Source organism: Callionymus lyra, chromosome 7, assembly GCF_982586985.1.
Source record: "Callionymus lyra chromosome 7, fCalLyr1.hap1.1, whole genome shotgun sequence".
Taxonomy (NCBI): Eukaryota; Metazoa; Chordata; class Actinopteri; order Syngnathiformes; family Callionymidae; genus Callionymus; species Callionymus lyra.
Window position 1 is genome coordinate 5,311,579 of NC_141824.1, and position 27,357 is coordinate 5,338,935.

Consider the following 27,357-nt stretch of genomic DNA (forward strand, 5'->3'; position numbering starts at 1 on the left):
GTCCACTTTGGGCTAATTTGGAAATAAATAATCAGATATCTCCAAGTCAGGAGTTTTGCCAATAAATATCTTAAATTTCCACTTGTGCAATCCAACAACACATGCAATGAGATTCTTTCCTTAAATCCACACATAAAAGGTAATATTTCCAAAATATATAGGATCATGCAAAATGTCAAACCTCTGTCATGGGACAAAACTAAGCCTGGGAACACGATTGAAACATTAAATGATCTGCAAGTTTCTGGCAGCGTAGCTTAGAGTGTATCCATTCGTCATCTTACTGCATAAAGCAACGTCTCATACAATTTAAAGTGTTACATCGTTTGCATTATTCAAATGAGAGACTTGCTAAAATCTACCCAGACGTCAGTCCACATTGTTTAAGATGTTCTCACAGACCAGCTACTTTGGGTCATATGTTCTGGCATTGTCCATCACTCAAAGGTTTCTGGAGTAGAATATTTGAATGTGTTTCCCGCATGTGTAAAAAAGCAATAACACCTTCTCCACACATGTGTATATTTGTCGACCTCCACCTGACCTCTCTGTAAATACAGCACATGCAAACGCAATTGCATTTTCCTCATTGATGGCAGCAGACTTGTTCTTCTGCAGTGGAAGTCAGACAAGCCACCATCATTTAAGAGTTGGGTTCAAGAACTTCTCTCTATGTTGCAGTTAGAGAAAATAAAATACAGTCGGTCAAATTGTCTGGAGAAGTTTCATGAAACCTGGTCTCCTTTCATGCAGCATGTTAAAGAGCTGAACCTTACATAATACTTGAACAGTTTGGCTTATATTTTTATTTTTACCACCATATGTATGGAGTATTGTTTTTTCTTTTGTTTCTTTTTGTTTTTGTCTGTTTGTATCAATGTATACTATTATGCATCATTGTTCCTTTTTGAGTTGATTTTGATTTTTTGTTGATTTTGGTTTTCTGAGACCGCGGGGTGGTTTTCTACGGGGGTGGAGGGTGGGATCTTTCTTTGTTTTTGTATTAAACCTTTTATTTTACTTATTTTTTGTGTGTGTTTCAAAATGTATGTCTAAATATCTGAAAATCAATAAAAAGATGTTTAAAATATATATATAGATATATTTTTAGTCCATTGAAAACGTTTTCTTGACTCCCGTCTGGCACAACTTTTAGACATCATGAAACATTTTGTCTAGAAAAAACCTCAATAAATTCACACTTTCCCATAATGCCCAGAGACAATTTATCTTAATGAAGTTTCAACATAAAGCATGTTGAAGTAGAACCTCAATGTAAATCAGCTCTGATAGTCCCTGGTTCAAATTGTATTTCAATGCAAACAAAGGCCTTATCATTAGATTCTTGAATGTACTGTAGTACCTTTAAATACTTTTTAAGGATTCTAGGGAACCCTAGCAAATCTACATGTTGTTAGACCCACAACCTCAACTGCTGGAAGATTTGTGTGATTGAGTTTGACACCACTTCTCTATTGAGTCTGGTCGAACTATTTAAGCTCATTTTTATCTTCCCTGTAACATGTTTACAAAGGACCAGGGATTAGTAAAGACACTCGCCACGATAATGATATAAATGGCAGTTACCAAACAGTGTTCGGTTTTGCTGCCATTTTCTTTCTGATTTTGTTTAAAATATATATATTAGGGATAAGGATGTAACGTTCCAAATGTATCCTATTAGTAACAATTTCATTAAAGTTATTGACATTGGTATAAAACCTTAATAATTGGAATAAAAAAAAAAAGTCCATCCCTTAGAAAAGAAACTTCATTAACACTAGTCTGTAGACTCTAGCAGCGTTAAACTAAACTATTTAGACCGACTCTTACCGTGCCACTTTCCCTTGAAGACCGTTCCAAATGAACCAGATCCTATCCTCTGACCCAGAGTGATCTGGTCCTCAGATATCTCCCAGTCGTCGCTGGAGTCCCTCCTCCCGAGAGTTTTCTGTTTCACGGCACATCACCATCACCTTCATCATCACCACAGCAACGTTCATCAAAGCACAAAGACGGTCTCTTACCATTTTATTGCGATCTTCAGACGAGGACGACGACTTGCGCTCTCTTTGTGGACACGGGGACTTCTGCGGGACCTTGACGTTGGTCAGAGAGCCGGGTAGAGATGCAGGAGGAGTGGCGGACAGACCTGTGGTGGTACCTGGACAGCAGGGGAAACAGAGAAAAAGCATTTGGAGCTTGAAAAAGTGAGTTAAGGCAGAAGAGGAGAGAAGAAGAAAGTTGACTTTAAAGAGTGCGTTTGCCGTTTGAATGTGCAGAAGAGGTCATGCAGTGGCAAATAATGTTTGTTACCCTATGATTTATTATTTTTTCATTTTACATCATGAATGAAACTCATTCGTACTTTAACTCTCAAATCAAGAATGATTTATACAAGATAAAAGCCTTAATAATTACAAATACCTAAAACTAATTATTTTATTGACTTGCAGTCACGTTTATGCAATTCGATGAAAGAGGTCATATATATATAAATAAATAGCTCAGTTAGACTATTCTTATTTATAAGGCCAAATATTTTTTAATGGAGCTACACTGGTAAATGATACATGGACATTTTAAATACTACATTCATTATCAAAAGGCTTGACTTATCTAAGGAATCTCTTAAAAACAGCATCATTTATTTGCATATATTTACCATACAATGATGAAGAAAACGACTCTTTTGAAGTCTGTGTGTAACAAAAGTGCATCACAGTGTTTGAAACAGTAAGATTGAAGTGAATCCCACAACCATGAGAGAGAACATGTGAAAACATAAAGAGGGAAACACACACAGTGGACTTGACACAAGGTAAAGGGGCTGTTGTGCTGGGGTGGAGGTGTAGGTGAAGGAGGAAGAGGATGGGGGAAGAGAGGAAGAACACAGGAACACACAGAGGCCTAACTACCTCGGAAAACAGGCTCGGGCTCAAAATCAAAGACTATGTCATTGGGGTAGGAGTATAGGAGGGGGCTTGAGGTCCGTGTTCGGTGCTTCCTCAAGCAGCGGGCGGGGTGGGTCGGGGGGGCTGCAGGGCAAAAAGAGACAGACACACCATCACTGCTACTCACCCGGCCCCTCTAACCACCAACTGTCCATGGTTTTGCTCATGGCTTTACTGGAGCATTCATCTTACAACTATCACAGTTCACTTCCTATTTTTAAACATTACCAGTTCAGTGAAGACGATTCTCTGAGACCAATCGTGGCAGAAACTAATACTGGCAACTCTTGATCCTTCTTAACATTTATAGTTAGAAAAATATGTTTTTCACATTTCCATATTTTTATATCGAAGCAATCATTAACTGTAATTACATCTACCTTTGATTATTATCGTTACTATCATTTATATTACAAATGCATTGATATTTAAAAGTACAAGACAATATTGGCTTTATTTTTAGTCATGTACGTACTGGAATGGTTCTAACCATCTGTTTATTTATTTATATTTTGGGGTTTATTTATCAAAATAATACAGTTAAAGAGTTTATGTTACATAATTGCTAATGTTTCTAAACTGCTAATAAATGCAAGTCAAGTGTCGTTTAAGCTACTTTTTTATTGCAGGTAAAGCTCCAAAAGGGCAATATATTGAGAGGTGCAGGCTTGTTAAACTGATATATAGATATATAGATATATATATATATATATATATATATATATATGATATGAAATATATGAGTCACTTGACAACTTTATTTAACCTAATTATTAGTTATGAATGAGGAGCTAATGAGGCTCATAAACATTGTTGCTAAATTGCTAATGCAGACGCGGAATGGTTGGAAAGAAAGCCACAGGATGTTTGGGAAATGTTGCGTGTTGATCTTTATAATAATAATCTCTATTTATATAGCGCCTTTATAGACCAGGGTCACAAAGCGCTTTGACAGCCATTCACACATACTGATGGGAGTAGGCTGCACCACATGGTGCTGAATCTGCCATCAGGGTAAAGTGTCTTGCTCAGGGACACAACGACACAAGCTTGTCTGGAGCTGGGATTGAACCTGCAACCTTTTGGACTGCAGGCAACCACTCTACCATCTGAGCTATGACGCCCCTTATGACCTCCCTCCGACCTTTGTGTTACTATTATTATAGATAAATAGTTTAAGGAAAGAATATACAACGTCGGATGAAATCATTTGAACATTCATCCATTTTTTTCAGATGCAGGCAGAACCTCTGACTACTTGGTTTCACATTCTTACATCAAAAATCAAGTCATTTATATCAACAACTGTTGCATCTCACATCAATGTTGACAGGCTCGATGGTGTTGATATGGACGTTGGGTGCGGACGACGAGCGGTCCCGCTGCCCAAACTGGTTACGGTGGTCTTCCTCATTGGGCCGGAAACTAGGTGGGATGGGTATGGACTTGGACGGGGACACAGTGGCGTGGCATATGGATCTGGAAAGGTTTGAAGCCATCAATAAGAGAGAGCACAGAGACGAACACGCAGAAAGGGAGAGAGCGGGGATTACCCTGTGGAGTCTGATGGGGGGAGTGAAGGACAGACTTCGGACACGGGGGTCGTCCCTTCTGAAGAAACTTCCTCCTGAGTGAAGGGGTGGTGCTCGAAGAACTTGGAAACTAGCAATAAGCTTGAACCACAAAAGAAAATGTTATTAAAATCAAGTTTAAATGAAGGTTTTTTACTGAATGTTATCCTGCTTATATATTAATCTATAACTGCACACATGTTTATAGATGCATCAGGTTAAAAACAATACTTTCTTTATATTAAATTGTTAATAATTTAGACGCGCTTAAACTGACCATGACCTCAGTGAAGAGTCAACACTTTAAATCACAGCTTAATTTAAGATTTTGTACAACTTCTCAAGTGACACAACTTACTGTAACTGGTCGTAGTTGACACACATAAGAGGAACCTCGGTGCTGCAGCGCTGGTGGAACTTGTACCCCCATGTCTGGCAGCGGAACCCCTGGAAAAGCAGCTTCCTGCAGAAGTCGCAGAAGGCCAGAGTGAAGAAAGTCTTCCTCACCTAAAACTGATCAACTTTAATGCCTAAACTATTTAGAGTCATGAAGATGGAGGAGAACTTAGGTCTGTATCTGATGTGCTGATAAAGTACAATTTATAGTAATAATACCTTTCATTATTAGTCATTATTATTAATGATTTGAACTGATAAACATGTACAGACTCCAGTCAAGCTGGTTTTTTACTAACTAACAAAATTCATATCATATGAAATATAAGGAATAAGTTACTAAGACACATTGGACAGCAGGTGGCAGTGTCATTTCAGAGATTGCTTAAACGACATTATATTGTTTAGGTTTTATATGATACAACTTTTAAAATACATAATGGAATATAACAAAAAAAAAGTGTTCCTTTAGATATATGGAGGGAGGATTGTGTTCTCCTCCGAACTTGTCCAGGAGAGCTTCCAAGTGTTCTTGTGTCAGCTTGATCATGTGTTTGATATTCCAGATCTGAGGAGAAACACAAAGGTTTGTTCAAATTCTGATCCAACAGAGTTCAGAGAATCGTCTCACCACCCTCTAATAAACATGATGGAGATTAGGATCTGCTTTTCTCTTCAAGAAAAGAAAAACAAAAACATCTAGAAGTATTAAACCCGTCACGAGCTGCTGCCGAGAGATGCTAGCTTTGTAACGTCTTAAACATGTAGCTCTTAAAGAAGAATTCCCATCAGTAAACATTCAACTTTCTTTTAAAAAGGTAAAACCAAAGTCCACCTAACATGTATAGATCAGATATCACTGAGAACATGGACGTCACCTTCCTACTCATTTAAATCCATGTTGTTTCATTGTATCATCAAGTCCATAAATATCTTTTTAGGATTGTCAAAAATAGTCACACAAAATAATTCTTTAGTATCGGTGGATCCAGATGGTAATGAGCAACAAACTCCAACAACAACAAAACCTCATAGGCAAAGATTAGAAGAAAAAGTTCAAGTTAACACTTTATTTCTTTAAAAAGTTTAAAATCAATCATTCTGGACAACTTGTGTTATAGTAGCTCTATTTTACAAAGTATTTCAGCACCAACTGTATTTAAATTGATGTCATGTCATTTCCCAACTTTTAATGAACGACTTTAGAATGACCTTCAGTGGAGAAACAACACAAACTTTCACCAAGGAAGGTCACATTACTTCTTCCCAAGTATTTTATTTAAACCGAAGAACTTTGATGTTTCTTGGGCTGGAGTCGAACCCACAACTGGATCACAACCACCAGAACAATTGTACTGAAAGCAAGAGTGTTCTGAACTTGACAATCCTTGAGCAGTTCTATCTAGATTACATTTGAAATGGTGTCTCAAAGCATTTGTTTCGTTTCTCGACAATCGATTAAATGATTTGTTCCAAAAATTGATTTTTTTTTTACTCATGAATTGAGCAGAGTGCAGGAGCAGAAAATTCAAATGCCAAACAATTCATATACAAGGGCCTTAAAAGATCTCCATGATCCAGAACATCACTAGAACTAAATGATAAAAGTTGAATGCAAACTTTTTTATTTATTCAGATTAAGACCCTGTAAATATTTACAATTGGTTTAATCTTCAATCAACATGTTCATTTAAATTACAAGGTAAAGCTCTGTCTAAATACAGCAGTGATACAGGAGGGATTGATTTTGTCTTGACCTTTATTTTTCATTGTTTTATGTGTTTTTTTTGTTTCTATATGTACACTCTGTTGTTGTTGTTTCTTTGGTATTGCAATAGATTATTTTTCTGAATTTACTGTCTCTTGAAAAAAAAAGAAAAAAAAAGAGCATATACGTAACATTGCTGTGTCTGCATATTTACATAGTTGCCTTTACATCAGACCAACATTGCCTGGAATGCCTGTATTGCATACTTGTGCTCGATACAAATATTTTAAATTGAAAAAGTAATATCACGCTCCTCAAGAATTTATCAGCAGGATTCTACATACATAGAACACATTTAATACTTGATGGTCAGACAAAACTGAGTTCTGAGGAGAGACATTTGTTGTTTTAACTTCAGGTCTGTTTGCTAGAACAAGATCTAAGGTGTGGTTGAAACAGTGAGTCAGGGCCAAGAGATCCATAAAATCCTCCTATAGAGAGTGTCACATGTCTTTGTAGAACCATGGAAACAAAAATAACCTGTTGATTTTGAAACCGTGTGAAACGTACAAAGTATGTTTGTCTCATATATGGGCAATAAAATCAACCGCTATCAGTGAAAAAATGATAATGCAGAGAATAATGATTCACTTCATATGTTCACTGTCATTGATGATCAGCGCTATATAAATACAAATTACTTACTTCTTTACTTCCTTTAGGAGTATTGAGAGGAGGAATACGATCAGAGTGGTTGTTTGTTCTGCTAAATGGTAAAAGCAATTTAGTTCAGGTGAAATACTAATTTTCTACTCAGCCTCATGTTGTTCAACAGTTGTGATTCATTTTAGAATAATGGGTTCCTTTTCAGAGTTATAGTAAAAAAAATGTTTGTTCATTTTAAAGAAGCAAATGACGCTCAATGGTCTTTGTCCACATCTTGTTCCAAAATGACAAACTTAAAATATCCAAATACTAGTGATGGTCTGGTGAAGCTTCATGAAACAGTGTCTTTTCATTTTTCCAGAACAATTGTTGTCGTCAAGGCTTCAGTACAAGAGAGATGTTACAGACGAGCACCACAGAGGTTTGGATATTTTTTAATATCAATTTCAACAAAGACAAAAAGACCTACAAACTATAGTCTTTACATTAATATGAAAATACATTTTTATTTTTGTTAAAAGTTATAAAGAATTACATTAAAAATGTCACTTAATAGTATATTGTCTTGAACACAACAACCACTCTGATCATATTCCTCTCAATACTGCACAAGGAAGTAAAGAAGGATCATCAATGACAGAGAACATATGAAGTGAATCATTATTCTCTGTCTGCTTCACACTCAGGAAGGAATATCACAACTCTTCATCATGGTTAGTGACACCAAACACTTTACAAACACATTTCTTAAGTTAAGAACTATAGAAATGATCCCTGAAAGTATAGTCTTAACTTAACTCTGCACCAACATCACACTCCATCCTCACACCAAACCATTACAGTGACGGATGCATAGTTTTTGAATTTTAAAATGTTACCGTCATTCATTTGATTTCAAAGATATGAGACTAGAAAACATACTTTGTAGTTTCACCGTTTATACACAACATGTATTTATAATCAAAAGGTTATCTCTGTAACCAAGGTTCTACAATGATGTGTGACACTCTCTATATGATGATATATATGATTCTATGGATAACCTCTCTTGACCCTGACTCTGAAAAAGAACGATGCATTCACCAATGCTTTCCATGTGACCTGCACTGAAACACACCAGTAATATATTCATGCAGCCTGGTGCTTGAATCATGTCAAGTTATAATTGTTGTTGACTTTAACATCCATGTGGATATGGTTCATGACAGCTTGACAACTACGTTCAATTCCATAATAGAATCAATTGTCTTGATTGTTGACTGTTTCAACCACACCTTGGATCTAGTTCTAGCAAACAGACCCTGAAGTTAAAAATCACAAATGTTTCTCCTCAGAACTCAGTTAATCTGACCATTAAGTATTAAATTGTTAAAAACAAAGGAAGGAACGAAGTGGAGAGACTGCCATCTAATGGACTCTGAAAATAATGACACTGCTTCATGAAGCTTCATCAGAACATCTCTGCTCTTCTGGTCACATCAGCCTGTCACAGAGATCAGGGATTAGTTTTGCTGGAGTTCCCTGTCAGAGACTCACACAATCCTCAGGTCAGGGTTTATTTATTTTAAGTCTTTGTCAGTTTACTTCTCCTCTGGATCCACAACTTGAATACTGGGTATGATCTTTGACCTCTTGTGTCCCGGCAGCTCCAGGTTCTGCTCCGTGATGCTGCTTTCATCCTCAGAATCCCACGACTCTGAAGAGTCTACATCATATGTGTCAAACTCAAGGCCCGCGGGCCAAACGTGGCCCGCCTGCCTTACCTTGACCAATGAGCAAAAAAAAAAACTTGAAAAAACACACACACACACACACACACACACACACACACACACACACACACACACACACACACACACACACACACACACACACACACACACACACACACACACACCAGCACGAACAGGTGGAAATTAGAAATACAAAAACATCCTCGCAAAATGTCCAAAGAGAAAAGTTGATGCAGAGGGAAGGCTATTTCAAGAAAGGTGTGAAGAATACATGTTTGTGCTTCAAGGAGAAAGGCCTGTATGTCTTTTGTGTTATGAGGCAGTGTCGGTTGTCAAAGAGTACAATCTACGCCGGCATTTTGACACCAAACACGGAGCCAAGTATGCCACATTTACTTATTTTAAGAACATGACCAATGGATGGTGGAGAGGATCCACTTGGTGTGTTCAGGATCTACTCATCCACAAGAATTGACAGCCAATATATAAGCTGGGGAACCTAAAAACGTGACCAATAACTGGTTGTGAACTGAGACTTTCTTTCTTGTTGGGACATATAAAGACTCAACAATCTGATTTTCCTGCAATTGATTTATTTTTTGCTTGTGATGACAAGTGTGACGACACATGTGCATCAACAAGGAAAAAGTTGCTTGTCAGACTTATTTCAGTTGCAACTTATTAGTCTTGAGCTGTACGTTTTGACTTATTTTTATGTGTAGAAATGTATTTAGTACCACATGCAAGGCTGAGTGCAGCCATTTTTATTTTATTGTAAAATGCTACATCACACATGTTAGCAGCTCACAATTGTTGGTTTTACAGTAGTTATGCCTCTCAAGTAATACATTCAAAGTCATTTAACATTAAGGAGTAGTTACATTTATTTTACATTAGCTTACATTTAGCTACTGTTGTGAATTTGGAAATCAGGCAGTCGGAGAATTTTAAAAGTTTAAAAACAAAATGCTTTATTTCAAGCTTAAGAGCAGATATATGCCGGCAGTCCAACGTTTTTCAATTTTGAACTAGCACAAACCTTAGCTATCTTAGCTTTAAGTGTCTGATTAGCTCTTTCAACGAGGCCTTGAGATTGAGGATGATAGACTGACCCATAACTGTGAGTAATCCCTAGGCTTTGTTCGATCTCATGCAACATGGAGTTATTGAAATGTGTTCCATTATCGGACCGAATGCGTCTAGGAACCCCATATCTGGGGATGAGTTCTGTTTGTAGCCATTTAACAACTGTTTTGGCATCTTCATGTCTGGTGGGAATAGCTTCCACCCATCGAGAAAATCTGTCTACCATTTCCAACATGTATCTCTTACCCTGCACCCTTTGTTCTATTCCCATATCAGTATAGTCTATACTAATATCTTGGAAACAAGCTGTAGGTACTGGATAAGAGCCCATTGGTGTTTTAAATGGTTTCTTTGGGTTGTGTTGACCACAAATAGTGCATTCTTCACAGAACAGTTTAGAGATGCTTTCTAAATGTTGGTGCCACCACAGGGCACTTATGCGCAAGAATGTCTGTCTTTGCCCTTCATGGGTCTTTCCATGCGCTTCTGGTAGGAGTAGTTGGACAAGTTTGGCAGGTGCAACGATTCTTCCATCATGTGACCTCCACAAGCCTGTGGGGTCTTTGGTTCCACCTTTTCTTGTCCATTCTGACCATTCATATGGACCTGCAGCTTCTTGGAGTTCCTTGAGTTGTTTCAGCGTTAGCCTGTTGTCGTCTGGTTCTGTTGGTTTGAGAATCATAATACCTGCTCCATAGCCTCCGGCTTTCTTGGCAGCTTCGTCCGCATAGTCATTGCCTTTGGCTATTCTAGAGTTACTGTAACGATCATGACCTTTGCACTTCATGACAGCAACTTCTTTGGGCTGCGACACTGCTTTGACCAGTCTTTGAATGGCATCTTGGTGACGAATGGGAGTGTTGTTAGCAGTCATGAATCCTCTTCTTTCCCATATTGGTGCATCTACATGAATTGCTCCATGAGCGTAGGCTGAGTCAGTGTAAACATTAGCAGTCTGTCCTTCTGCATAAGTGAGTGCTTGAATGAGCGCCTCGATTTCAGCCAACTGAGCTGATGCTGGTTGTGGAATAACTCCTTCTTTGACAGTGTGGATCGAGCCGTCCGGCATTTGTTGAACTACTGCATATGAGGCTCTGTTCAGGCCATCACTTCCTCTGTAGCAACATCCATCTGTGTAAAGCCATATGGTGCCTATAATGGAGTGTTTAGGAGGTCCCTCCTGATCTTGTTTTCCATTATGGCGAGTTCTTCACAGACATGTGGTTCACCTGATCCAAAGTTACCTGCCATGTTTCTGTCGGCTGTGACATAGGTGATGTGGGGTTGAGTGCATGTACGCTGGATTTTTGTTTTTCTTGCTGTGGAGAAAGTAAACTCTTTGCTTGTTAGGAAGGCTGACACTCCATGGTTAGTGTGGATCTCAAGAGGGTGGCACATAACAATATGTGCTGTTTTAGCAATGTTTTTTGCTAGTGCTGCAATGTACCTTGTACAGGCCGGCTGGCCTGCTTCGATGGCGTCCAGTTTTGATGAGTGATATAATAACACTCTTCTTTCTCCCCCTTTTTTCTGATACAATACTCCATGAAGATGAGAGTATTGTTCAGAAACATCAAGATGAAATGGTAACTTGTAGTCCGGGGGCATGAGAGCTGCTGCTTGGGCCAATACCTGTTTAATATCCGTAAAGGCCTTTTCCGCCTCAACTGTCCAGTTGAGGTCTGCAGTCAAGTTTCTTGCGCCAACCTCACTGATCAAAGCTCTCAGCGGGGCAGTTCTTGGTGAGTAGTCAGGAATATGGGACCTGCTGTATCCTGTCAGACCCAAGAACGAGAGCATACCTGAGACAGTGGTGGGCTTAGGGTGATGCACGATAGATTGTCTGTGTGCTGAAGATACGCCAAGTCCTTCAGCGGAGATGAGTCGTCCCAGGAATGTCACTTCTCTGCAGCATAACTGGACTTTTTCTTTCTTTATCTTGTAACCCTTCTTCTGTAGCAGTTTAAGCAGATCTTCGGAGGCAGACAAGCAAAGTTCAGCCATCCTTCTTGCTGGAAGATCCATTGTGTCTCGGGTCCTGCTGGTAGAAATGCTGAGAAGAGACATTCGGCTGCCGTGTGTATCTGGTACGACTAGCGTCTTCATTGGACCTACTTCTTCTCCTTGGGACACGGTTCGCTGAGTTATTCTGTAAATGATGAGCAATTGTTTCATCCCTTAGTTCTTTTATGGTTAAATTCCCACACGTTATATTTCCTGTCTCTCCTGTGGTTCCCTCCAACCTGCTCAAAAATCTTCCCATTTCATGCACTCTGGTCTTCATGTCATTCAAATTTATGACTTCCTCAATGCAAACTGTACCAGTGGTGGTTTGCAGTATCGGGGCTTGGACAGCAGATGGCGCTGTTGGCTGGATCTGGACCTGCTCAAGAAATGGATTGTGGGCGGAGAGGTGAGTGGGTGTACCAAGTGCAGTATATGGAGGCGGAGGAGGTGGAGTAACATCGGAGGTATCAGGTTGCGTGATGTAATCATCAAGACTGGTTGTTGGCGCGGGTGCAGATGTAGAAATCTTTAGTTTAGCGAGGGTGGGGTACAACCCAGCATGGGCGTATCCGGCTTTTTTGTCTTTCTGGTAGGGTGCGTCTGCGGTTTTTGCTTTGGGCTGTAAGTGGCGCTGTTCATAGCACGTCTGAATTATTACTCCTCCTACTCTTGATTCTGCTTTTACCATCTCAAAATGTTTTCTGGCAGATGTCTTTTTTATTATTCCACCAGCAGATTCCTCTTCTGTTGCATCTATTTTTGCTTTAAGATGCCTTTCTCTGAGATCTTTAGCTATGATCTCGAGGGCTTTTTGATTGAGGGGCCCTCCAGCTCCCATCCAGCCTTCAACCGTCCATCTATTTAACAGTTTATCCACTACTTTCCCATCCCCCTTTTCATAATCCTTACTTACTTTAACCTTAGCTTTTATTCTTTTAGCCCACTGATCCCCCACATTCGCCATTTTAGGTGTGCTCGGTGGACAACACAACCACCGTGTTTTTTTTGTTTTTTTTAAGTAACTTGCTGTGTCCCGAACACCCTACGCACACACAAATTAAGCAAACAGTAAATCTGTTTTTTTTTTGTTTTTTTTAAACAGATTATTGTTTCTTGAACTCACACAATCCGCACAGTTTGTCACAATCCGCACTGTTTATTTAGTTTTTGTTAAATCCCAGCACTAATCCAATAAGAATGCTTAGAATAGCGACCATGAATATTACGAAAATTAGTAAATTCGTTTTCCACACACTCCGCAAATCTTTCTTCAACCCTTCAATCTGATCAAAAATCAATTCAAGTGTAACTTCACCGTTTCCTTCTTCTTCAGTCAAACCAAATCTACTCCAAAATCTTTCTTCTGCTACTAGATCAGAATCTATAACAACAGCTTGTGATTCGGAACTTAATTCTTGTTGATTTACTAGAAATGTGTTCAATTTCTGGGTTTAATTCAATTTCAAACAACTCCATGCCATGTTAAATTTTGATGAATCAAACTAATTCCACGCTTCTCCCATGTCTCTGTCAAAAAGTAAATCGTCAACTCCCAATTCAATGATATTCCCGTCTCCTTCAACCTCAACCTCAATATTTTCAACTATAACCTCTTGGACTTGTTCCGGAACTGGTTCCACTCATTTACCAAATTTGAAATATATTGTATCACAACCACTGCCACCGCACTGTTTTCTCTTACAGCTACGCCTGGTCTCGAAAGAATTGTGTGTCGTCAAATATTTTCTAATGTATTACAACAGCAGCCAACGCCCTGTTTTCTTAACAACCAGGTCTGGTCCCGAAGGAGTTGTAAGACCACCGCCTCTCTATCGGCAGACCACGGTGGGTCCCGGAGGACACTTTATTTCTCTTATTCTTCTTCTCTTAGTATTTGATTTCCTTTGTCTTTCAAACTCTCTTTTAAACCTTAAATAAACAGGACATTCGGAATTGATCTGCTCAAAATGTATCCTTAGCACGTTAAACTTTTAACTTAAGTCTTCATACTCACACTCTATTGTACTATTGATCACACAATTTGGTATATTCAATCACAGAATTTGATTATAACATGTTTCTGCTTACCTCTTTTAGTAGAGCTCTGGTGATCAAGTTCCCGAGTATGGGCAGAATCCTCTCCGGATCTCGGCTGGCCTTCTGGCTCGTTCCGACTCCGTCTGGACGGGACGCCGATCTTTGAGTCGAGTCCTCGGTCCGTTCGATCGTTATCAAACCATCCTCTGCTACCAAAGTTTGTTGTGAATTTGGAAATCAGGCAGTCGGAGAATTTTAAAAGTTTAAAAACAAAATGCTTTATTTCAAGCTTAAGAGCAGATATATGCCGGCAGTCCAACGTGCACGGACCTAAACGGAACAACCTCTCAGGTGAGCTGATGTTCAGAAAAGGATACCTAAGCAGAGTGCGCAGACTCGTTTGTACGAGAATCTTGAGATTAACATCGGTCAAAATCAAAGATGCAGGCGGGCGTTGTTTAGCGATACGCGGCCTGGTTGGAGCACTTGGATCCTTCCTTCGCCGTTGCTCCCCGTTACGGGTGGGTCCATCGGTGTCTCTCGGTGTCAAGCCCCAAGTCTAATTGTTATGTTCCTGTTCTGACGGTTACCAGGGTACCGTTATCAACTGACATGCCGATGGTTATGAAACAGGGAGGTTCCTCTCGCTGACCTCGGATCCTTCGGTGCAGTGTCGGGGCTGAGTGGCAATGTTCGTGTGTTTGATCACCTCAGTAGTTTTCCAGAAAACATAATGTTGCATAGTATTGCAGTTATATAAGCATAGCACGTATAACACATTTGTATGAATAAATTAAAAGAATATCCCCTTTAATGATTAAGACCCGCTAATGTATTTTACTCATTACTACATTTATAAGTTACATCTGGCCCTTTGAGGGCAGCCATTATGATGATGTGGCCCCTGGTGAAAACCAGTTTGACACCCCTGGTCTACATAGTCACTCTCAGACCCACTTAGTTCCACCAACGCCACCTCCTGAAGATGTTCACACAAGTCATGAGATTTAGAGTGAGCTCCACGTTTGAATTCAAGAACACAAATCAACACTAACCATCTCAACTCTTCCATCTGCTGCTTCAGTCTCTTGTCGGTCTCAACTTTTTCTCACACCCCGAGTGGTTTGTAAACATGCAAGACGGACATAAACGATGTATTTAAAACAGGAAATTATACTTTTATTTTGTCCATCAGTCTGAGGCGACCTACCTGAGCGACGTGGCGGCAGATAAAGGCGAGGAGGAGCCGTGCAGAAGCTGACCCGTCCAGTGCAGCTGCCAGGACCAGACCTCAGCTCTGTCCTGTGACGACTGCAGAGCTAATGGCTTCAGCCACACACACACTCTGGAGAAGGAACGTTCACCATCTCTAAACGCTTTATCTGACTTGTCGTGAATCCAACTATGAACATGTGACTGAGAACGACTACGACTTCCTGTTGACGATCTATTCTATTTCCTGTGATTCTGGTGAAACGTGTGCCTGAGAATGTTTTCTGTCTGAATTGTGGAACTAAAGCATTTGCTCAGTCTTCACCAGGACCAGATTAAAAGTATCTTGTATCACAGTTGTCTTGGTTTGGACCTGCATGATGATGAACTCACGTTTGTAAATGACTTGTAACGTAACACATCCATATCACAGCAAATAAAAAAACACGTCTTGACCAGCGGTGGACAATTTATAATGAGGTCAAATTAAATACTGTTGACGAAACAAAATGTAGAATAAAAAACGAAATTAATCTAAACTGTGATCATTGCCATGACATTAAAACAACTATATCAGGTTATTTTATTATGCATTACAAACAATTGTAAACATTAAACAATATAGTTTAATACAAGGGAAAATACATTTGAACAAGAGTTGTGTTTGATGTTAAAATGAAAACGTTTTTTCAATTATTAACATTCTGACTTAGGTGAGCGACTCACAGCTAGGGGGCGATCTAGGTGGATTGTTGTGGTGTCCTCTTCCACGCTGCAAACAGAAAGCAGTTGAGTGCAGTGAGGGCGTGACACACAAGTCTCATAGAGGCACACCTGACTGGTGCAGGTGCTCGGGGGGCGGAGTCAAACATCCACACTGGGCGTCTCACCACACCTGTCCAAATGTGTCGTCAGTGTTGCACATTTGAGCTCTGGCGGGATCTAAGATGGCGGCACAGGTGTGGCGTGAGATCGGCGTCTCATGGTTGTGTAACCTGATGAAGTTTGACTTGAGAGAAGCAGGTCAGAGAGCAAACCTCCACAAACACATTCAGCCGACTCAGCAGGAAACTTTGAATCAAGTTTCTACATGTGAATTGTCGGCACAAGCTCTTCTGGATTTTTCTTCTACACAAAAGTGGACACAACTTATGTGCACCTGTTCAGCACAAGACGAGTTGATCAAAGCAATACAGTCATATTTAGGACATGAGTTGATCAGGAAACAGAAGGAGAGGTCAGAGATGTTGACCTTTCATAACAGCTGCACAAATGGATTCTTTCTGAGCCTCCACTGACCCTCAATGACAAGTGACTTTACTGAACATTTGGAGTCCAAACACATGTGGACGTTTTCTGTCCATTTATTTGAAGATCAAAACACACAAGAAATGAAGCAGCAGTTCAACTATGTTTGACAAGATTCTTCACCTCTGACATCACAACTGACGCTTCATTAACTAGTGTCTACACACCAGGAAGAAAACACACAAACTATTACATGAACACAAAACTGTCTGTGCGTGTACTTGTGTGTGTGTGTGTGTGTGTGTGTCTACACATTCATAAATTTGTCACTGTGTGTCTGATTTTTTTTTCCATTTTGGTTTTTGCATGTTTGTACTTCTGTTTGTTATTTGATGTGTAAATACATGTGTTTGTTATCTTTTTATTTGTGTGTGCGCCTATTTTCAGGTTTGTTCAACTGTTTTCGTGAGTGTGTTTGGGCATGTGTGCCTGATTTTGTGTGTCAGTACCTGTTTTTAGACTCTGTTTGTCTGTATATATTTTCCGTGTGTGTATCATTTTGTCTACAGAGACATCTGTGTGTGTGCGTTAGTTGTTGTGTGTTAGTGCTTTTGTTGCGCCAGAGAAGCATGTGTTTAAGTATTTATGTGTGTGCATTTCTGTGTAGTAGTAAAGCACATGTGTGTGTGTTTGTCATTGTGTGCGATTGCTTTTTTGTGTGTGTGCGTGTTTGTGCATTTTTTGCTTTGGTAAAGCATGCGTGTGTGTGTTTGCAGTTGTTTGTGAGTGCATTTTTGTGTGTCAGAGATGCATGTGTGTGCATCCTTGTGTGATGGTGAAGCATGTGTGTGTTTGTGTGTGATTGTGAGTGAGTGCATTATTGTGTTTTAGAGAAGCATGTTTGTGAGTGTTTGTGTGTGTGCATTTATTTGTGTTAAAGTGAAGCATGTGTGTGAGTGTTTGTGTGTGTGAGTGTATTTGTGTGGTACAGAATCGTGTGTGTGCATTTATCTGTGTGTGTGTGTAGTTTTCATAACGGCTCAGATCACATGACATCCTGATGTGAGTTTCAAACACATTTCCAGTGAAGGAACAAAGATCAGCAGCTCTGACGTCTGCAGAGTCTCAGAAGAAAAAGACGTTTCTTGGTCGATTCCTCCTGAAACACGGAGACAGAAAAATGTATCAACTTGTAAAATCATGCGTGAAGTGAGTCTTGAAGAAAAGTGACAATTATCATCCACTGACTTTAGTCTCTGTCCACGGGCGGATCCTTCAGATGGTCCAGCTCCGAGCTGGGGGCCGCTGTAAGATCACAAACCCTGTTAGCTTGTGTGCTTCTCACCAGCAGATGAAACTAGTGTCAACACTGATGCTAGCATGCTAGCACTCTGTCACATGGTCAACATCTGAGCTGAGACAAGATCATGTACTTACAAGACGAGTCAGAGTCGCCTGAAATGGAAAGAAAGAGGACAAATTACACCTGAAGAAGATGAACATAGAAGAGTTCCTCTGACCTCTTCTCATCTCTGCTGACCTTCTTTGACCTTCTATTCTTTCTCTCCAGTATCTGGAGATGATCTGGATCAAATCACAAACTCTCACCTTTCTTCTTCTTCTTGTAGATGAAGTATCCAACCACTGTGAGCACCAGAGCGGAGGCAGCGACGGCGGCCATGATGATGTACAAGGTCAGGAAAGTCCTGGCTGTGGATGGAGAGCAAAGTAAGTGGAGACATGATCAGGTGACCAGTGTTAGAGACGTGGTGGGGCCTCATTCAGCAGATCCATGCTGACCACACCTGGACTCTCATCTGGATGAAAGAAACCTCTGGAGACACCAAGAAGGTTCTGAAGACTCTTACCGTTGGTCAGGATGTTTGACGGATCCAGTTTGGTGACCACGTCTTCCGGAATGCCGTCCAGTTGAAACACACACTCGTACCTGGACCAGTCGTCAGACGGGAGTTTCAGGTCCACCATGTTCTGGAAGGTTCCGTCAGGGTTGGGGAGGATCTCTCCGTGTTCCACGTCCTCGTGCAGCTCCTCTCCGTCTTTGGTCCAGAACAACATGGCTCTGTCGGGGTAGAAGCCTGTAGCGTGGCAGGTGACCGGAGAGCTGGCTGTCTTCTGGAGGAGAGACACTCGTGGACGCTCTGAAGGGAGAGACACCACACTTCAGAGAGAAAGTCAAAGGATGGACAGAGAATGAAGGAGAGGAGGAGGAGGGAGGACAGGGGTGGAGGTGAGGAAAAGAAGATGAGAGAGAGAGAGAGGACATGAGGAGAGAGAGGAGGGAGAGAAGGAGGAAGGAGAGCAGAAGGAGAAGAAGGTCATGGAACTACCTGTTCTCATCAAGGTTTTGCTCCCAAACTTCACAAACTTCTTCAGATCATTTGGACATTCCTGGGTGAAATAGAACTGATTATATTTCTTCATGCCTTCATCCTGGTCCCACTTGTGTTTGGTGATGACGGCCTGAGGACTCGGAGCGACCCAGGTCAGAGTCTGAAGGTCAAACACGATGAAGTCTTCTCCATCATAGCCGTACTGTCCATAACCTTTGACTTCTCCAGTCTCATCGTCCCACTCACAACCGTCCATTATCTGAAAGATGTGAACACCTGAGAGAGAAACCAGAGTGAGACCTGATCTACTCCACTGTTTAATACTCCACTGTGATCTACTCCACTGTTTAATACACCACTGTGATCTACTCCACTGTGGTCTACTCCACTGTTTAATACACCACTGTGATCTACTCCACTGTGATCTACTCCACTGTGATCTACTCCACTGTGATCTACTCCACTGTGATCTACTCCACTGTGATCTACTCCACTGTTTAATACTCCACTGTGATCTACTCCACTGTTTAATACTCCACTGTGATCTACTCCACTGTTTAATACTCCACTGTGATCTACTCCACTGTTTCATACTCCACTGTGATCTTCTCTTCTTCTCTGAACTTGTATGATCTACTCCAGTTTCCTCCTCTGATCTACTCTGTATACAAGATTGATGGTTCAGGATGTAAAAAGGTTGAACATGATTCAGTTTAAGGTCAAACATTGATTTTAAAGACAACAAACCTCCAGTTTGGTTGAATCTCTGTTTTACTATTTCAATGTTGTTCTTCTGGGCCTGCTGTACATTATTTAAGATATTTGTGTTTCTCTCCCAGTACTGAGGATCATCTGCTGTGACCTGGATCATCCAGTCTTGTTTGGGTACTTTTCTCCTGGTGTTGCTGTCGTAGTGTTCCACTTCAACTCCGTCCACATAAGTGACAGAAACAAACTCTGGGAAGTTTTTAACTCCAGCAGACGCAGTTTTGAAAAACTGCATTGTGTGAATCACTGTGAGACACAAAAACAAAGTTTAGATCTTCTCTGGTTCTGATGACACAACGTTGTGATGCAGCAGAACAATCACATCTTCGACAAAGACAAAGAGGTGAAGAACAGAGGGACAGTCAGCAGTGACACAAAGTTCACGTCCACACACGGACACCAGCAGAACATCCTTCACACTTCACTCTCCAAGAACCCTGGCTAACTGGGACACAACTATAGAAGAAGAAGAAGAAGAAAGAAGAAAAAACTATTAATATTAATAACGAGCTGAAATGTAATAAATATTTATAATAAAACAAATAAGGAATAAAGAGAATTAAAAGAATAAATGGATGAATTAAGAAGAAACAGGAGCAACAATGTTGAAAAAGATCAAACAACTAAATTGAAATTGTTTTTAAAAAACACAGATAATGTTGCTTATTTTTATTATTTCTCTCTAATAACACATTTTCTATATTTTAATGAAAATTAAAACCAAGTTCATGGAACAAATCTAAGAATGATTGATAGAATAAAGATCATTGAAGGACATTAAGGTTAATGATGAACTTAAATAACATGAGTTTATATCAGTTTATAAATAACATGTTTCTGAAGATTACTGTTCAACATGATTGTAAATGTTTCATTTAGATATTTTAAGTCCAAACACAAGTTCAGAGCAGCTGCTTCACTGAGTTGCTCCAATAAACTGTGAGATGTGATAATATGTTGAAGTGAGCTGAGCTACAAGGTTGTCTGAACATGCGCACTTAAGAAATGCGACACTTTCTTTGTTTTTATTTCCTCATTTTAGTTCATGATAGACTTGTTTACTAAAGTCAAATCAATGAAAATTGTAAAAGCTCTTCTTGTGAGTCAATGAATCTCCTGATGGCAGCATCGTTTAAAAACAAGTGATCAGCTCATGAAGCAAAACTCTGGAGTCACTTTCTGTTCAGCGTCAAACAAGTTCCTCCGTCAATCAACAGAAGTGACTCAACAGCGCCACCAGGTGAGCACCTGACATTGAGCTCGGATCTACTTTTCTGTGTACGACTTCTTCACGGTTCTGAGATGAAAAGTGAATCAGTGAAACACTTTGACTCCTCTGAGAGTGAAAAGGTCATGAAGGTTGTAGTGAAGAGTATTTGGAGAAATAAAAGGTGACGCAGGTGTGAACACATGAAAGTGGAGGAAGGAGACTCACTCGCAGTTGAGCTGTGGATCCACACAACAAGCACAAACAACACCTTCTTCATCTTCAGCTCTTTTCTGGAGACTAGGATCCAACAAGTCTTCAGGTCGACGAACGAAGTACAAGTGAAAGTAAACAACAGACGCAGGAAGAAATATCTGAGCCAATGAGGATTCAGTGTGACGTCACGTCCAGATGGAAAGTCAAAGTAAACCAAACATGTTATTACGACTATTTTCTGTGACAAAAACTCCACTTTAAACTTTATTATTATTTCTTAGAGTCGTTCTTCTGAACCTTAAAGTCACGCAGAATGTGAACTATGGAATACCAGGAGTGTCAAATTAAAGTGAAGAGAAATAAAAGTGGATTGAATTACTTTTTATTTTGACATACGATGATTTATATGTATAAACTTTCTTTCCTTCCTTTCTATTCTCTTTTATTCAGAAAAAAAGTTTTTCTAAAATATTACTATGAAAGTAAAAAATAAACGAGTTTTTTGTGGAGACGAGAAAAGCTTCTAGTTCCCTCTAGTGGTTCAAACATGACATTGAGCTCAAACAGTAAATACATTTGAATGATTTTCAGTCATTTTCATCAATTCAAGAACCATTTTTATCATTATTTTACGGACAGACTTTCTGTAGTTAAAAAAACACTTGAACTATCTTCAGTTCCCTCCTGGTCAGTGAGCTCTTGGTGCTCTACGATCTCTCCAACATTGTATGGTCTCACAGGAAGTAAAACTGCCTGTTCTTGGTACTATTTACCCACAAACCTTAGCATGAACTGGCCCTCAAAAGTAAACCTGTCAGAGAAAGTAAAGGTCTCAGGCAACAGCAGGTTGAAAGTGGGGATATAAGCAGTGGAGAAAATAAAAAAATTAACTTTCAGGTTGAATTATAGAAATAAAATATATCATTTTTACTTAAAGTATACAATATTTGATTGTTTTTTTAGTTGATAAATCTCATACAGAAATAAAGTTGTGTGATGAGCTACAATATTTAACTTCATCAAAATGTCTTTAAATCCATTTTAATTAACATTTTCAATCAGGTTTTGTTTTTACACACAAATGAATGTGATCAGTATCCGTTCATGGTGATTGTCCTTATCTGCCACAATGATTCTTCCCTGACTGAATATCTTTTGAGCGTGTTGTGTTGAGTCTGTAATGCTGCCAACAAAGTTATGAATCTACAAGTTTCCTGACACACTTCGACTAGAAATTGTTCTTGATGATAGTTTATTGAAAATAATTCTTCTCACTTTTGTTTCTTTGTCAAGATGAAACATTAAACATTTCCACATGGTTGGTTTAAACACTCAATGTGAACATTTTGGTGCATGTGTTGAACTTTCATTTGGATTAATATGTAAGTTCACAGTATTGAGGGGAGGAATATGATCAGAGTGTTGGTTTTCCATTTTAAAAGTGTAAATATTGTCTCATTCTGCACTTTGTCCAGGACGAGAACACAGTCTTCTCTTTCAGTCAGACAAGCCTACTCTTGGGATGAAGGTTTTTGATCATCCATTGTGCCGACCAAGGCTTTTCTATGGTTTTCCACCAGTGTTTCCTCTTTCCTCTTGAGAACAGTGAGGCTCGAGGGTTTGAGGTTGATTTTAGTGGCACCAGAAGCTCCAACAAATCACTGGTTCCTCAACTGGTTGGCTCTACAACAAACTGAAGAAATGCTGACTCTGCTCTCTGTTCTAATGTTGACCACAAACTGTTCTTTGTACTGTAGTTCACAGAAATAAATAATATTTTACTCAACATTATTCATTAAATGACATTTGTTTCTTATAATATTAACTTTACTCCATGTTTTGTAATAATGTAGGAACTTACTTTGAAAGCTTTATGGTTCATGTGTTTGATATAAACATACATTACATGTTGTGTGTTTAATAGTGATGTGTTGATGAAGCCAAATGAAACAGTGTCGTTTAGAGGTCAGTAGGTGGCGCCATCAGTTTAAAAATGTGATGTTTCATTAGAAAAATTGTTCAAAACAATGGAGAATAGTGCAGAGACCGCCATCTAGTGGAAAAATAATGACACTGCTTCATGAAGAATACTTACAAAGTATATTATTAATTGACATTTGTTTATTCTAATATTGACTTTACGACGTGTGTTTTTTAAATAATGTAGAAACCTAGTTTGAAAGTATTGTGGTGCATGTGTTTGATTTGTAAATACATTTCAAGTTGTGTATTTAATGTGAATCACACTGTATCATGTTTGTTCAACTAAAATACAAAATCAACCATCACTATAATAGTTTGGTGTGAGGATGGAGTGTGATGTTGGTGCAGAGTTAAGTTAAATTAAGACTAAATTAAATTTCTATAGTTCTTAACTTAAGAAATGTGTTTGTAAAGTGTTTGGTGTCACTAACCATGATGAAGAGTTGTGATATTCCTTCCTGAGTGTGAAGCAGACAGAGAATAATGATTCACTTCATATGTTCTCTGTCATTGATGATCCTTACTGGTACTCCGCGAGCTACGCACGACGGTGAGCTCTGCGTTGGATCCGCTGCAGTTCGCCTACAGGCCAAAGATGGGGGTGGACGACGCCGTCATCTACCTGCAGCACCGGGCACTGACTCACCTGGAAGCCGCCGGTAGCACTGTGAGAGTCATGTTTTTTGACTTCTCAAGTGCTTTCAACACCATCCAGCCGGCGCTGCTAAGGAAGAAGATGGAGGACGCAGGAGTTGGGACACAGCTTGCAGCATGGAAGATGGACTACCTCACCAACAGGCCGCAGTATGTGAGGCTGCAGGACTGCAGGTCTGAGGTGACCATCTGCAGCACCGGGGTGCCTCAAGGGACAGTGCTGTCACCTTTCCTTTTTTCCCTCTACACGGCGGACTTTACCTATGACTCCAGCAGCTGTCACCTCCAGAAGTTTTCTGACGACTCGGCCATTGTGGGCTGCGTGTCTGGGGGGGGCGAGCTGGAGTACAGGTCAGTCATCAAGGACTTTGTTGACTGGTGTGAGAGCAACTACCTTTGCTTAAACACCGGTAAGACAAGGGAGATGGTGATTGACTTCAGGAAAAAGTCCCCACCACATCAACCGGTGAGCATCCAGGGCTCGGACATTGAGCTAGTGGACAGCTTCAAATACCTGGGTGTTCACCTCAACAATAAACTGAACTGGTCCACACACATCAACGCCGTGTACAAGAAGGGCCGAAGTCGCCTCCACCTCCTGGGGAGACTGAGGTCCTTCGGAGTGTGCAGACCACTATTAAGGACCTTTTATGACTCCGTGGTAGCCTCTGCTATCCACTACGCTGTGGTCTGCTGGGGAGCAGCAGCACGGACCGGGACAGGAAGAGACTGAACAGGCTGGTCACGAGGGCCGGCTCTGTCCTGGGCCGCTCGCTGGACTCGGTGGAGGAGGTGGGAGAGAGGAGGACACTCTCCAGACTCTCCTCCATCAGGGACAACGCTCTTCACCCACTGCACCTGACCGTGGAGGAGCTGGCCAGCTCCTTCAGTGGCAGGCTCAGGCACCCCCAGTGTAGGACGGAGCGTTATAGAAGGTCCTTCATCCCAACTGGTGTCAGGATATTTAACTCTCTACTTTAAATATCCTGATGCTAATCCGTAGTGTGTTTTTCTTCTCGTGTGCTTTTTATTTTATTTTTTTCCGTTTTTTATTTCTATTTTATTTTATTTTTATTCTATTTTATTTTGTTAATAGTGTCAAATTTCTAATTTTGTAAATAATTTGTATATTCTTAAGATTGTTTTATTTTGTATTATCTCTTTTATTATTTCTTTTTTCCTTGCACTTTATTTTTTTCAACTGCGCTGTTGTGAAAGTGTGTTTCCCCTCTGGGGATGAATAAAGCTTTTTCTATTTCTATTTCTATTTCTATCATCAATGACAGAGAATATATGAAGTGAATCATTATTCTCTGTCTGCTTCACACTCAGGAAGGAATATCACAACTCTTCATCATGGTTAGTGACACCAAACACTTTACAAACACATTTCTTAAGTTAAGAACTATAGAAATGATCCCTGAAAGTATAGTCTTAACTTAACTCTGCACCAACATCACGCTCCATCCTCACACCAAACTACTAAAGTGATGGTTTATTAAAAACATTTTTCATTCATTAAATTGCAAGTATATGAGCAAAAAAAGACTGTGTTTTAGAGTAAATACAAACATGAATGTAAAATGTATCTAAAAATGTAACTGACACTCCACAGTGACATTTACAGGAAGACTATACATTCATTAAAAAACACAATCAAGAAATACCTCATGAGAAGTGTTTGTTTATGAAACAAATTTAAAAAAGGTATTTGAATACTAATTTGGATTAAATAATATTTTACAAATAATTTGACTTTCTTTCTTTCTGAAATATTGTTCAAGTTATATTTTGTCCATTTTTAGTGTCTGTATGAAAAAAAAATCCAACAGTTGATCTTTGTCTTTTATTAAACTGCACTGTCAGTGAAGACATGTGACCATGTGATGTAGTTTCATTCTTTGACTGACAGCAGTTAAGACTATACTTTCAGGGATCATTTCTCTTCACTGGCTTCCAGTTTCTTTCAGGATCAACTTTAAAATTCTGGTTCTTACTTTCAGATCTATTCATGGTCAGGCTCCTCCTTACATCACTGATCTGATCCAGCCTTACACCCCAGCTCAGGCTCTGAGGTCTGTGGATCAGAATCTACTTATGGTTCCATGCACACGGCTCAGGGCCAGAGGAGAGAAATCTTTTCAGGCTGTTGCTCCTAAGCTTTGGAACGATCTTCTTCTCTCTTTGCTCTTGATGGACCTACTGACTCCTTTAAGAAACATCTTAAGACGTTTCTATTTGTTCAGGCTTTTCCTTGAATTTCTCGAACTCCTGTGTTGTTCTCAGTATTATCTTGATCTTTAAAGTATGTACTTTTTTGAGTATTGTTTTGATTGTCTAAGCGCTTTGTGACCCTGGTCTCGAAAAGCGCTATATAAATAAATATTACTTACTTACTTACTTACTATAGTTCTTAACTTAAGAAATGTGTTACTAAAGTGTTTGGTGTCACTAACCATGATGAAGAGTTGTGATATTCCTTCCTGAGTGTGAAGCAGACAGAGAATAATGATTCACTTCATATGTTCTCTGTCATTGATGATCCTTCTTTACTTCCTTGTGCAGTATTGAGAGGAATATGATCAGAGCGGTGATTGAATGTCAAAGTTAAACATAAACAATAAGCATTGTCAGGAGCATCTGGGTGAACATCAATGTGATGTTGTGAAGAAGCTCTCAATAGAACCTGATCAATTTACTAAATAACCCCCACAAACACAGACATTTCTAAATAATTCACATTTTAAACAAAGGGGTCAAGCATTCTTCCGTGATTTGGACCCGAAAGACGTGTTTCGAAGGACAGAGAAAACACCTGTAGCGGCGCAGACAACGAAGCTAGGAGCCAACATGGCCGACATGGATCTCATCCTGCAAGAACTGAGAGGGTTCTGACAGGAAAGTAAAACTCAATTTCAATCATTAAAAGAAGAGATGTCGGAGCTAAATACAAGGATGGAAGAGGCAGAGGGACGGATGGTGACGGCAGAAGAAAGGCTTCAGAACGTCGAGGAAGTTTATACGGAGATGCTAAAGCTACACGCGAGAGTCGAGGAGAAGATGGTGGACTTGGAAAGTCGATCTAGAAGAGAAAAGAAGAAAAGAATACGGATCTATGGCGTTCCGGAGGGGGCTGAGGAGTCATCCTCCATGATAACTTTTGTGGAGAACTTGCTTCGTGAAGGACTTGGGATGACAGAAAGCAGAGGAGCTGAGGATGGAGAGAGCGCACCGGTCCACTAGACCTCCATCATCGTCAAGTTTCTGAGTTTCTCAACGAAAGAGTCGATTCTTCCCAAGGTGTGGCAGAGCAGAGGATTCTCCTGGAAATCTAACCAAATAAACATGGATCAAGATTATCCTCCAGCCATCATCAAACAGCGGTGCGAGTATGCAGAGGTGCGCAAAGTCCTGAAGGAAAACCAAGTTCAATTTCAGACTCTCTTCACGGCCAGACTACGAGTGAAATACAAAGACGGAACCAGAACCTACGCTACAGTGGAGGAAGCAACGGAGGATCTGAGAAAATGGAGTTACGACGTCACACTTGCATGTCAGTT

General features: G+C 39.9%; 1 protein-coding gene, 4 non-coding genes and 1 pseudogene across 5 annotated transcripts; 2 read left to right on the forward strand and 4 right to left on the reverse strand.

The window, feature by feature from the left end:
• Positions 1-1,813: 1,813 nt before the first annotated feature.
• Positions 1,814-12,809, reverse strand: LOC148074717 (serine/threonine-protein kinase B-raf-like; annotated as a pseudogene).
• Positions 7,873-8,085, reverse strand: LOC148074718 (small nucleolar RNA U3). Its single transcript, XR_015712031.1, has one exon. It is a non-coding gene; the product is annotated as a small nucleolar RNA U3 (small nucleolar RNA).
• A 3,911-nt stretch (positions 12,810-16,720) lies between the features above and the next one.
• LOC148074719 (major histocompatibility complex class I-related protein 1-like) lies at positions 16,721-19,977 on the reverse strand. The gene is made up of 7 exons (XM_087794818.1): positions 19,717-19,977; positions 18,967-19,245; positions 18,487-18,777; positions 18,227-18,328; positions 18,056-18,073; positions 17,867-17,923; positions 16,721-17,777 (listed from the first exon to the last, which is right to left on the reverse strand). The coding sequence occupies exons 1-6, from the start codon at positions 19,970-19,972 to the stop codon at positions 17,868-17,870; spliced, it is 1,002 nt and encodes a 333-aa protein (XP_087650944.1). The 5' UTR covers positions 19,973-19,977; the 3' UTR covers positions 16,721-17,777; position 17,867.
• Positions 19,978-23,500: 3,523 nt separating this feature from the next.
• On the forward strand, positions 23,501-23,709 carry LOC148074720 (small nucleolar RNA U3). The gene has a single exon (XR_015712026.1). It is a non-coding gene; the product is annotated as a small nucleolar RNA U3 (small nucleolar RNA).
• Positions 23,710-25,023: 1,314 nt separating this feature from the next.
• Positions 25,024-25,233, reverse strand: LOC148074721 (small nucleolar RNA U3). The gene has a single exon (XR_015712025.1). It is a non-coding gene; the product is annotated as a small nucleolar RNA U3 (small nucleolar RNA).
• A 943-nt stretch (positions 25,234-26,176) lies between these two features.
• LOC148074722 (small nucleolar RNA U3) lies at positions 26,177-26,389 on the forward strand. The gene has a single exon (XR_015712022.1). It is a non-coding gene; the product is annotated as a small nucleolar RNA U3 (small nucleolar RNA).
• Positions 26,390-27,357: the final 968 nt, after the last annotated feature.